Source organism: Oncorhynchus masou, chromosome 16 (assembly GCF_036934945.1).
Source record: "Oncorhynchus masou masou isolate Uvic2021 chromosome 16, UVic_Omas_1.1, whole genome shotgun sequence".
In the NCBI taxonomy this organism is placed as follows: Eukaryota; Metazoa; Chordata; class Actinopteri; order Salmoniformes; family Salmonidae; genus Oncorhynchus; species Oncorhynchus masou.
The window spans coordinates 44,702,543-44,716,269 of NC_088227.1; the positions used below are offsets into that span (position 1 = coordinate 44,702,543).

General features: G+C 45.3%; 1 protein-coding gene across 1 annotated transcript in view; it reads right to left on the minus strand.

Annotated features, from left to right (window-relative positions):
• Positions 1-6,037: 6,037 nt before the first annotated feature.
• LOC135557999 (XK-related protein 6) overlaps positions 6,038-13,727 on the minus strand; it is a 103,682-nt gene continuing 95,992 nt past the window's right edge. The window contains exons 2-3 of the mRNA XM_064991761.1: positions 8,203-8,399; positions 6,038-7,008 (exon numbers count right to left, since the gene is read on the minus strand). Of these exons, the coding sequence (XP_064847833.1) occupies positions 6,038-7,008; positions 8,203-8,399 (1,168 nt within the window). The remainder of the gene's footprint in view (positions 7,009-8,202; positions 8,400-13,727) is intronic.

Genomic DNA, 13,727 nt, shown 5'->3' on the forward strand with positions numbered 1-13,727 from the left:
GATGGTGAATGGTTGTAGTCTTTATAGCCCTACACACCAAGATGGTGAATGGCTGTAGTCTTATAGCCCTACACACCAAGATGGTGAATGGTTGTAGTCTTTATAGCCCTACACACCAAGATGGTGAATGGCTGTAGTCTTATAGCCCTACACACCAAGATGGTGAATGGTTGTAGTCTTATAGCCCTACACACCAAGATGGTGAATGGCTGTAGTCTTATAGCCCTACACACCAAGATGGTGAATGGTTGTAGTCTTATAGCCCTACACACCAAGATGGTGAATGGTTGTAGTCTTATAGCCCGACACACCAAGATGGTGAATCGTTGTAGTCTTATAGCCCTACACACCAAGATGGTGAATGGTTGTAGTCTTATAGCCCTACACACCAAGATGGTGAATGGTTGTAGTCTTATAGCCCGACACACCAAGATGGTGAATCGTTGTAGTCTTATAGCCCTACACACAGATATTTCAGCACCTCATTGCATGTCCTCACTTCAGTATCTCCAATCATTCAGCCCTGCCCCCTCTGGTTAGTAACCAGGAAGTGAAGGTTGGCATGGCAACCCCTCTGTTCAGCATCCAGGAACAGAAAGTGAAGGTTGTCATGGGAACGGCACCATAGGAGGGGTGAAAGGGCAGAGCAGCAACCAGGGGTGGAGCCAAACCGTTGGCAAGACAACAGGGCTGTGTGAACGGGCTGGTTGAGAAACACACACACACACACACACACACACACACACACACACACACACACACACACACACACACACACACACACACACACACACACACACACACACACACACACACACACACACACACACAGACAAACAACAAAAACCCATACACACACGCACGCACACACACATACACACACACTTCCCTGTCACACACTGTCCTCATATTCTTTTCCACCCCTGGCAAGACCCTCTCACCCCGTCCGTCTCCTCTCTCTCCACCCCGCTTGACCTCTAAACCTCAGCAGGTCACAGAGGGGTCAGAGTCAGAGAGAGGCCAGGTAGGTATCCCCCCATGACTAAGTCAGTACAGTACTAATGCTTACTTAACACTGTTATCATGCCACACTGATACACAATGTCAAAACACACGTTATACCCAGACAACTGATCAAGTAAATTAACTAACTGGCAAACTAAATGCATTCATTCACCGTTTCCCATTTTGTTTGTGCAGTAGCCCTCTCTGGAAATTACGGTCGAGCTCCTATACGTCATAGACTCAGGAGTAGCCAGCATCTATAAACTCAGGAGTAGCCAGCACCTATAGACTCAGGAGTAGCTAGCTCCTATAGACCATAGACTCAGGAGTAGCTAGCTCCTATAGACCATAGACTCAGGAGTAGCTAGCTCCTATAGACCATAGACTCAGGAGTAGCTAGCTCCTATAGACCATAGACTCAGGAGTAGCTAGCTCCTATAAACTCAGGAGTAGCTAGCCCCTATAAACTCAGGAGTAGCTAGCCCCTATAAACTCAGGAGTAGCTAGCCCCTATAGACTCAGGAGTAGCTGGCCCCTATAGACTCAGGAGTAGCTAGCTCCTATAAACTCAGGAGTAGCTAGCCCCTATAAACTCAGGAGTAGCTAGCCCCTATAGACTCAGGAGTAGCTGGCCCCTATAGACTCAGGAGTAGCTGGCCCCTATAGACTCAGGAGTAGCTGGCCCCTATAAACTCAGGAGTAGCTGGCCCCTATAAACTCAGGAGTAGCTGGCCCCTATAGACTCAGGAGTAGCTGGCCCCTATAGACTCAGGAGTAGCTGGCCCCTATAAACTCAGGAGTAGCTAGCCCCTATAGACTCAGGAGTAGCTGGCCCCTATAGACTCAGGAGTAGCTGGCCCCTATAGACTCAGGAGTAGCTGGCCCCTATAAACTCAGGAGTAGCTAGCCCCTATAGACTCAGGAGTAGCTGGCCCCTATAGACTCAGGAGTAGCTGGCCCCTATAGACTCAGGAGTAGCTGGCCCCTATAAACTCAGGAGTAGCTGGCCCCTATAGACTCAGGAGTAGCTGGCCCCTATAGACTCAGGAGTAGCTGGCCCCTATAGACTCAGGAGTAGCTGGCCCCTATAAACTCAGGAGTAGCTGGCCCCTATAGACTCAGGAGTAGCTGGCCCCTATAGACTCAGGAGTAGCTGGCCCCTATAAACTCAGGAGTAGCTGGCCCCTATAAACTCAGGAGTAGCTGGCCCCTATAGACTCAGGAGTAGCTGGCCCCTATAAACTCAGGAGTAGCTGGCCCCTATAGACTCAGGAGTAGCTGGCCCCTATAGACTCAGGAGTAGCCAGCCCCTGGAGACTCAGGAGTAGCTGACCCCTATAGACTCAGGAGTAGCCAGCCCCTGGAGACTCAGGAGTAGCTGACCCCTCTACACTCAGGAGTAGCCAGCCCCTATAGACCATAGACTCAGGAGTAGCCAGCCCCTGGAGACTCTGGAGTAGCTAGCCCCTGGAGATTCAGGAGTAGCCAGCCCCTGGAGACTCTGGAGTAGCTAGCCCCTGGAGACTCAGGAGTAGCCAGCCCCTGGAGACTCTGGAGTAGCTAGCCCCTGGAGACTCAGGAGTAGCCAGCCCCTATAGACTCAGGAGTAGTTAGCCCCTGTAGACTCAGAAGGGAACATGGCACACCTGTATGTATTGTATTGACTAGTCCTAGAGGTCAAGGAGCTAGGAGCTAGGGGAGACAGTACTATATGACATGTGATTTGGCTTTGTTTTGAACTGCTCGAGCAGTAGCCTGCACCGTTGACCCGTACTCCCTCGGCAGTATACCGTATACCGTTTAACACTCACTGCAAAGACGAGTATACCGTTTAACACTCACTGCAAAGACGAGTATACCGTTTAACACTCACTGCAAAGACGAGTATACCGTTTAACACTCACTGCAAAGACGAGTATACCGTTTAACACTCACTGCAAAGACGAGTATACAGTGTTAACACTCACTGCAAAGACAAGTATACCGTTTAACACTCACTGCAAAGACGAGTATACCGTTTAACACTCACTGCAAAGACGAGTATACCGTGTAACACACACTGCAACGTGTTGAGTAAAAAATAAATCACAAATAAAATATGGTGCATTCAGGCAAAGTAGCATCATCGTCAGCAGCGTTTTAACGAGTACAAAAAGAAAAGGACAACAACAACAAGAGTGGTAGTATAACAATATGATAGAATATCATATGATAGATATGAACACATGCTTGGCAACGTTTCTGTTTTTGGAAAACCTTCCAACACGTATTTGCACCCAATGAGCTTATTGTTCAACCTCATAGCTCCATGGTAAAACAAAGGTGAGGTAGAGAGAATGAAAGAGTGTGGAGGAGAAAGAGGGAGGGTGTGGTAGAGTACAGAACACTGATAGTATCTATCCAGCAGCAGGGAATGCTGGAGGAATAGTGAAGCAGCAGGGAATGCTGGAAGAATAGTGAAGCAGCAGGGAATGCTGGAGGAATAGTGAAGCAGCAGGGAATGCTGGAGGAATAGTGGAACAGCAGGGAATGCTGGAGGAATAGTGAAGCAGCAAGGAATGCTGGAGGAATAGTGGAACAGCAGGGAATGCTGGAGGAATAGTGAAGCAGAAGGGAATGCTGGAGGAATAGTGAAGCAGCAAGGAATGCTGGAGGAATAGGGTAACAGCAGGGAATGCTGGAGGAATAGTGGAACAGCAGGGAATGCCGGAAGAATAGTGGAACAGCAGGGAATGCTGGAGGAATAGCGGAACAGCAGGGAATGCTGGAGGAATAGTGGAACAGCAGGGAATGCTGGAGGAATAGTGGAACAGCAGGGAATGCTGGAGGAATAGTGAAACAGCAGGGAATGCTGGAGGAATAGTGGAACAGCAGGGAATGCTGGAGGAATAGTGAAGCAGCAAGGAATGCTGGAGGAATAGTGGAACAGCAGGGAATGCTGGAGGAATAGTGAAGCAGCAGGGAATGCTGGAGGAATAGTGAAGCAGCAAGGAATGCTGGAGGAATAGCGGAACAGCAGGGAATGCTGGAGGAATAGTGAAGCAGCAAGGAATGCTGGAGGAATAGTGAAGCATCAAGGAATGCTGGAGGAATAGTGAAGCAGCAAGGAATGCTGGAGGAATAGTGGAACAGCAGGGAATGCTGGAGGAATAGTGAAGCAGCAAGGAATGCTGGAGGAATAGTGGAACAGCAGGGAATGCTGGAGGAATAGTGAAACAGCAGGGAATGCTGGAGGAATAGTGGAACAGCAGGGAATGCTGGAGGAATAGCGGAACAGCAGGGAATGCTGGAGGAATAGCGGAACACTGTCTTTACACCACTTTGTTCTGTTCATCATCACGTCACATGCTGTTTGATTGTTGCTTTTCGACAGTCTCCCCCCGTGACATCCAAACTTATTTCATGTATTTTTTTTTACATTTGACTTATTCCTATTCAGAATTTAGTTTGTTTGTTAAAGAAAAACAAAAGCAAAGTTCTTTGGAATGTCATAACTCTGTGGGTTTTCTGGAAAGAAAGACACATTGCATCCGGTTGTGCTGTAAATGCAGAAACACCTCTAAACGTTGTCTCCTGTGTTTCCTAGCCTATGAATGGTGTCAAAACGAAATGCTTGTCTCATCTGGATCCAACTGAATTCACTGCCAGACAGGCATGTACCATAGATTAGGGTTTCACAACTCTGGTCCACCAGTATCCCCCAAAACAGGACACGCTTATAATGTACCCCCCCCCCCCCCATCCCCTCCAACCCCCCCCATGATTCAACTTGTCAAGAGCTTGAAGACCAGGTGACAAGTAGAATCAGTTGTGCTTGTCCGGGGCCACAACCAGAGTATGTTTAGTCGGTGGTACCAGAGGACTGGAGCTGACAAACGCTGCCATAGCTTGGCCACATCGAGCACGCTGTGACCGACTGCTACCAGCAGAGGCCCCTGTTTGTCACTGTATTGGTGGAACTTATGCCTATAAGCTCTGATTCAAGGTCAGTTTAGCCTATTCTCCCGTCAAACAATGGACGTGAGGATTTGGCGAAGAGAGAGCTGGTCCTAGACCTGTGCTTAAGGATAGCCGCTGCAGAAAGAATGGCCTGATACTCCACATTGTCTAAGGCTGGGGAGGCGATGGTCAACGTTCGTAGTAGCATGTTGTGCAGACATTTAAAATAAAAAATGTCTTATTGTACCTATGTGTTCCTTTTGTAATCTGACACCTGTGTGCTTCTCAACTGTGAGGGCTTCTTTATTTGGTCTGATAGTCTGTCATCTATGTTCACCCCTTGTAAGAGTTCAATTCTCTAAAGATATGGCAGTAAGCTTAGTGTCGTGGTGCAGCTTCAACCCTCCTCCATCATTCCCATCAGGCATTGCACCGGGTCACATGACAGGAACAACATATCCCCGCCCCCCCCCCCCCTACCACACAGGTAATATCATCATCATCAACACAGTATATGAAAACACTTGGTAGTTATAGAGTCATACACGCTCAGACAGACACACAGACAGATAACGGGCTAAGAACCAAGGATTTAAGAAATCAGATAGATCTTTTTCTCTGCATGTTTTGTTTTCCCAAAATATAGTATGATTGTATTGTATTGTATTGTATTGTATAGTAGTCTTGACAGTTTCTTGGTAGAGTTCACAACACACACACACACACACACACACACACACACACACACACACACACACACACACACACACACACACACACACACACACACACACACACACACACACACACACACACACACACACACACACACACACACAGGGTTCCTGCAGAGGACTGGATGAGGGAAGGTAAAGAGTAAGAGCACCAAATGAAGACGTGGGGAGAAGATCCAATGAAAGAAAGAACAGAACTAGAGAGAGAGAGAGAGAGAGAGAGAGAGAGAGAGAGAGACAGAGAGAGAGAGAGACAGAGAGAGAGAGACAGAGAGAGAGAGAGACAGACAGAGAGAGAGAGAGTAGGAAGGAAGGAAGGAAGGAAGGAAGGAAGGAAGGAAGGAAGGAAGAGTTTTCCTTCAGAGAGAGGACTCGTACTGCAGTAACTCATAGAGAAGCGGTCCATCCCTATACCTGATGCCCACCGCGTTGGGGCTGATGTACTGCAGTACGTTTATGGTCCTGCGCAGTCGCCGGTCCACAAAGTGTGCGTCCCAGGCCGGGTAGCGCTTTCTGGGCATGTCTATCTTGATGAGGGGCCCCTCTGGCCGGATGGGTCTCCCGGCCGCGCCCACCGGCTCCGTGGACCTCACCTGGAACACAGGCAGACAGGTGTCCGTAGCCGCTTCATACTCTCCTTCATAGTCCCCTGCCATGGCCCGTGTCGGGGTGGCCTGGGAGCCTCTGGGACCTGGGGTGGGGGCCATGGGTTCGGCCTCAGGGGGCAGGGGGAGCCCCCACAGCAGTTCAGCGCAGCAGGAGGAGGCCAGGACCCGGAGCCCTGGGCCCATGGGGTGCAGCACCCCGTAATACAGCACCATGCAGGCCACGCCCGAGGCGAAGCACAGGAAGACGCTGCAGAGGGCGGAGCCGGCGTATGCGTCGGTGGTGGCGGGGTCGCGGTAGGCGTACCAGAGCGCGGTGAGCACGGCGTTCTCCAGTAGCACCACGGTGTAGTAGGTGACCATACGGTAGCGCGTCCGACCCTCTCTCACGTTGAACCAGCAGAACACGTAGACCACGCCCACAACCATGTTAAACAGGACTTCCTCCCACTTGGACATGCAGAAGTCGGTGCCACCGTGGATTACCCAGAAGGCCATGGCGCACCAGTGCAGCACCACGAAGATGCCGAAGTAGAGATGGAACACGGAGGCGAACAGGGCAAAGGAGAGGACCCGGGAAGAGATGGTGAAGAGACGCCAGAACAGGTGTACCAGGGCCCCACGATAGCTCAGACTCTTCTTGTCGTCACGGGAGTCACGCAGGAGCTTGTGATAGGAGGCCAGCACCCAGGATAGAGACAGCAGAGAGGCAAGCACAGACATACCTGGGGGAGAGGAGAGGGAGAGAGAGAGAGAGAGAGAGAGAGAGAGAGAGAGAGAGAGAGAGAGAGAGAGAGAAGGGGAGTGAGAAAGAGAGAGATAAGGCGAGTAAGAGAGAGGAAAGAAGAGTGAGAAAGAGTGGGAGAGAGAGGGGGGAGAGAGAGAGAGAGAGAGTGGCAGAGCAGAAAAAAGTAATGAACAGAGAGAACAATTAAGAGAGAGGGAGGGAGAGAGAGAGAGAGAGAGAGAGAAGGGGAGAGAGAGGGGGGAGAGAGAGAGAGAGTGGCAGAGCAGAAAAAAGTAATGAACAGAGAGAACAATTAAGAGAGAGAGAGAGAGAGAGACAGAGAGAGAGAGAGGGAGAGAGAGAGAGAGAGAGAGAGAGAGAGAGAGGGGGAGGAATAGAGAGAAGACAAAGTGATCATTTCTGCCTGAGAGAAATGAAGAATCAGTGTCTGCAGGTCAGTCGAACTGTTTGATGATAAACTGGTGATAAATAATTTATGTAAAACAATGCTGATTTATTCCTTGACTCAAAGAATAATCAAATTAAACACATCATGTCATTTTAGCTAAATATTCTAATAAACTATTTAATGAAATATTGAACTAGCCAAACGTAAATTTGAATATGCATATTCATTGCAGTGAACGAGTGAATCAAATTGTTACGCTCTAAAATAGTGTGATATTCAGAAACATTATTGATGGTTAAAACACACTACTTGTGCGGTTTCTATATTAGATTATTATTATTATTATTATTATTATTATTATTTCTTGTTTACTACACCATGTTGATCAGCATTGACATCAGCAATAACATCAGCATAGCAGTCGATGCTCTGCTATCGCCTGCAATATGAGAATTGGTCTGGCATTACAGCTCCCATCGATTGAGCTCCACAATAAATACTGTATGCTGTATACTTCAACATTCAGAAAAGTAAAACGTTTCTTATTTGGTGAAACTTTCCCCATATTATTTTTCACACACGAAACAGTTTGAATCAAAATGGCACTTAATATCAAATTTCCAATGCATGTTTTGTGTCGAAATCGGAGAATGGGATATTCAAGAGTATTCTTTGATACCTACAATCAGAAAGAATGAATGTTGAAAGTTTGCTCACAAATATCAATAATAATAATGATATTTAACCCAACACAGAGCCCTGTGGAACCCCTATTCTTCTTACATTGCAGGGTATCAGCCCGGTTCCTCTGGATCATGATACAGAGCTGCAGGACCAGCTGAGGAGCTGACTCCAGGAAGGTCTCCAGCAGACGCAGCATGTTGACATCAGCGTACTCATACATCATGGCCCAGTAGAACCGCCTCTGGTTCTCCTTCCGACGATGACTCTGGATGCCCAGGTACATGGTACGGATGTACCTGACAGAGGAGACGTGGAGAGAAAGGAAGGAAGGAAGGAAGGAAGCAAGGAAGGAAGGAAGGAAGGAAGGAAGGAAGGAAGGAAGGAAGGAAGGAAGGAAGAGAGGAGATTAAGTCTAGTTCAGAGGTTTTCAAACTGGGGTCTGCGGTCCCCGAGCGGTCCACCAAGGTATGCAGGGGTTCCACATTTGTTTTTAATTAACATTTTTTGGGGGGGAAATATTTTGTGGAATTTTTTTCATGTGAAAAATATTTATTTTTTGAATATCGCTAGCTGACACAGAATACCATCGTGGATACCGTTATTGTGTCCAGTATGAAGGAACTTATAGCTAGTTTCACGAGCCAATGCTAACTAGCATCAGCACAATGACTGGAAGTCAACGGGAACAGTTAGCACGTTATCTATTTCTGTTCATTCCGACTCTGGGGAAGTAAAAGGCTGCATTGCCAAAATCTCAAACTATATGTTAAAAAAGTTTGAAATATCCAATAAATGTCGTTCCACTTCATGATTGTGTCCCACTTGTTGTTGATTCTTCACAAAAAAATACAGTTTTATATCTTTATGTTTGAAGCCTGAAATGTGGCAAAAAGGTCGCAAAGTTCAAGGGGGCCGAATACTTTCGCAAGGCACTGGTATCTCTTGAATATGGTGGAAATTACAGTCAGTGGAGCTACTAAGTCGAAATTTCAGGATGGAAAAACACAACAAAAAAACAACTTAAGCAACATGTATCCACAGTCTGAACTGTACAGGAAGGGAACAGTTTTCTTTTTATTTTATTTTTTAAATCAAAAATACTCAATCCATGGTTGAGTTTTTCTAGTCTACAGCAGGTTTCTCAACCCTGGTCCCCAGTTTCTTTCTGCTGTCTCTAGGACTCACCCACTTGACTCAACTAATCAACTCCTCATTTAGTCTTTGATTTGAATCAGTTGTGTGAGAAAAACTTAATCCACGGTGACGTTCAGCAGCATCTACATCTACATCTACATGTAGTACTGTAGCGCTAATAGGCATTAAAACGTCACTATGTCGTCAGTCTTCCCGAGCTACTTGTATGCGCCAAAAACAAGTGTAAACTTTTACAGTGAAATGCTTACTTACAAGACCTTTTCCAACAATGCAGTTTTAAAAAAGTAAGAAAATGAACAAATAGCTCAAAAGAAAATAGTAACACAATAAAATAACAATAATGAGGATATATACAAGGAGAACCGGTACTGAGTCAGTGTAGTGGAGGGCGAGGTAGTTGGGGTTGGTGATGGAGGTGATTCACATGTAGGGTTGGTTCGGTGATTGATTAGAGTACTATGTACATGTAGGGTTGGTTTGGTGATTGATTAGAGTACTATGTACATGTAGGTTTGGTTCGGTGATTGATTAGAGTACTATGTACATGTGGGTTTGGTTCGGTGATTGATTAGAGTACTATGTACATGTAGGTTTGGTTCGGTGATTGATCAGAGTACTATGTACATGTAGGTTTGGTTCGGTGATTGATTAGAGTACTATGTACATGTAGGTTTGGTTCGGTGATTGATTAGAGTACTATGTACATGTAGGTTTGGTTTGGTGATTGATTAGAGTACTATGTACATGTAGGTTTGGTTTGGTGATTGATTAGAGTACTATGTACATGTAGGTTTGGTTCGGTGATTGATTAGAGTACTATGTACATGTAGGTTTGGTTTGGTGATTGATTAGAGTACTATGTACATGTAGGTTTGGTTCGGTGATTGATTAGAGTACTATGTACATGTAGGTTTGGTTTGGTGATTGATTAGAGTACTATGTACATGTAGGTTTGGTTTGGTGATTGATTAGAGTACTATGTACATGTAGGTTTGGTTCGGTGATTGATTAGAGTACTATGTACATGTAGGTTTGGTTTGGTGATTGATTAGAGTACTATGTACATGTAGGTTTGGTTCGGTGATTGATTAGAGTACTATGTACATGTAGGTTTGGTTTGGTGATTGATTAGAGTACTATGTACATGTAGGTTTGGTTCGGTGATTGATTAGAGTACTATGTACATGTAGGTTTGGTTCGGTGATTGATTAGAGTACTATGTACATGTAGGTTTGGTTCGGTGATTGATTAGAGTACTATGTACATGTGGGTTTGGTTCGGTGATTGATTAGAGTACTATGTACATGTGGGTTTGGTTTGGTTCGGTGATTGATTAGAGTACTATGTACATGTAGGTTTGGTTCGGTGATTGATTAGAGTACTATGTACATGTAGGTTTGGTTCGGTGATTGATTGATTAGAGTACTATGTACATGTAGGTTTGGTTTGGTGATTGATTAGAGTACTATGTACATGTAGGTTCGGTTCGGTGATTGATTAGAGTACGATGTACATGTAGGTTTGGTTCGGTGATTGATTAGAGTACTATGTACATGAAGGTTTGGTTCGGTGATTGATCAGAGTACTATGTACATGTAGGTTTGGTTCGGTGATTGATTAGAGTACTATGTACATGTAGGTTTGGTTCGGTGATTGATTAGAGTACTATGTACATGTAGGTTCGGTTCGGTGATTGATTAGAGTACTATGTACATGTAGGTAGGGGGTGAAAAGTAGAATGTCTGGGTAGCCATTTAATTAACTGTTCAGCAGTCTTATGGCTTTGGAGAAGAAGCTGTTCAGGGGCTTTTTGTTTCCAGACTAGGCGCTCCGGTACCACTTGTCGTGCGGTAGCAGAGAGAACAGTCTATGACTTAGGTGGCTGGAGTCATTGACCATTTTTAAGGGCCTTCCTCTGACACCGCCTGGTGTAGAGGTCCTGGATGGCAGGGAGCTCGGCCCCAGTAATGTACTGGGCCATACGGACTACCCTCTGTGGCTCCTTGCGGTCGGGTGCCCGAGCAGTTGTCATACCAAGCGGTGATGCAGCCAATCAATATGCTCTCAATGGTGCAGCTGTAGAATGTTTTGAGGACCCGAGGGCCAGTACCAAATCTTTTCAGCTTCCTGAGGGGGAAGAGACGTTGTCGTGCCCTCTTCACGACTGTGTTGGTGTGTTTGGAACATGATAGGTCCATAGTGATATGGACACAGTGGAACTTGAAGCTCTCAACGGGTCTCCACAACAGCCCCATCGATGAGAATGGGGGCTTGCTCAGCCCTCCGTTTCCCGTAGTCCACAATCAGCTCCTTTTGTCTTGTCAATAAATTGAACTTGGATTTCTTGATTTGAAACTGTGTCTGACGTGTTGACGATTATTGATCAAACAAACGTCTCACTTTCCCTTTTGCTGCATGTGAGTGCACACACACACACGGACACGGACACGGACACACACACACACACACACACACACACACACACACACACACACACACACACACACACACACACACACACACACACACACACACACACACACACACAGGCCAAGACAATACATGGAGTGTACAAAACATAAGGAACACCTGCTCTTTCCATGACAGACTGACCAGGTGAATCCAGGTGAAAGATATGATCCCTTATTGATGTCACTTGTTAAATCCACTTCAATCAGTGTAGATGAAGGGGAGGAGACAGGTTGGGGAAGGATTTTTAAGCCTTGAGACAGTTGAGACATTGATTGTGTGTGTGTGCCATTCAGAGGGTGAATGGACAAGACAAAATATTGAAGTGTCTTTGAACGGGGTATGGTGGTAGGTGCCAGGCGCACCGGTTTGTGTCAAGAACTGCAACGCTCATGGGTTTTTCACGCTCAACAGTGTAACATTGTAACAGGGTAACATTGTAACAGGGTAACAAGGTAACAGAGTAATGGGGTAACAGGGTAACAGGGTAACAGAGTAACAAGGTAACAGAGTAACGGTGTAACAATGTAACAGAGTAACAGGGTAACGGAGTAACAGGGTAACGGGGTAACAGTGTAACAGGGTAACAGAGTAACAGGGTAACAGGGTAACAGGGTAACAGGGTAACAGAGTAACAGGGTAACAGGGTAACAGGGTAACAGAGTAACAGGGTAACAGGGTAACAGTGTAACAGGGTAACAGTGTAACAGTGTAACAGGGTAACAGTGTAACAGGGTAACAGAGTAACAGGGTAACAGGGTAACAGTGTAACAGGGTAACAGTGTAACAGTGTAACAGGGTAACAGCGTAACAGGGTAACAGCGTAACATTGTAACAGGGTAACATTGTAACAGGGTAACAGAGTAACAGATTAACAGAGTAACAGAGTAACAGGGTAACAGAGTAACAGGGTAACAGGGTAACAGCGTAACATTGTAACAGGGTAACATTGTAACAGGGTAACAGAGTAAGAGGGTAACAGCGTAACAGGGTAACAGGGTAACAGGGTAACAGGGTAACAGTATAATAATTTAATCTGTTACTCATTCATTCTCCAGTCTCAAGCCTTCGGTTTAGTTCGACATTCACTGAAGGCCCAGTCTCAAATGGAGTCATTTCAGTGCCAACAGAAATTGTATTTGAATTCCATCATTTAGAATTTGTATTAGGATATTGAATATTTATTGAATATTTTTAATTTGTAATGCCCAAACGGAATAATTTTATTTCATGATTGGAAACTGAACTGAATGAATATCGCATTCAGTTAAAACATAACATTTCAATTTAATTGAATATTCAAATTGAATATTTATATATTCAAGTTTCAATGTAGTAGATATTACATTAATTGTCTGTGTATCAAGTTTACAAACATTCCAAGTTTATCAAAGTTTCAGGCGGCAGTGTAGCCTAGTGGTTAGAGCGTTGGACTAGTAACCGCAAGATTGAGAGTTCAAACCCCCGAGCTGACAAGGTACAAAATCTGTCGTTCTGCCCCTGAACAGGCAGTTAACCCACTGTTCCCAGGCCGTCATTGAAAATAAGAATTTGTTCTTAACTGACTTGCCTGGTTAAATAAAGGTAAAAAAAAAAAAATATTCAACTCTCATATGCATTCAGTTTTCAAATTAAATTCTCGAAATTCAGATTCAAAACCAGACACAACATCCTGGTACTTTGCCAGCCAGGAAAGAGAGAGAGTGGGAGGGAGAACAGATAGAATCGAACTCTCTCTGTGGTAAACAGTAGCTTTTGGACGATTTAACAAGCCAATGTGGCATGAATTCCTATGAATTTGGCTGTAGCGTTTTATATACAGTTAACCTTCTCATGACCTTTTGAGAATATAATGTCTTTGGAAGCTTTGGAGTTATTGTCCATAACTTACAGTTGAAATACTACTCTGACTGGGTATGCAAAAATAGAATGTTTTATAGTATGTACAATGTCAACAATTGAGTATGCTTTAAATGCCAGGATGTCATACTCATGGTTAG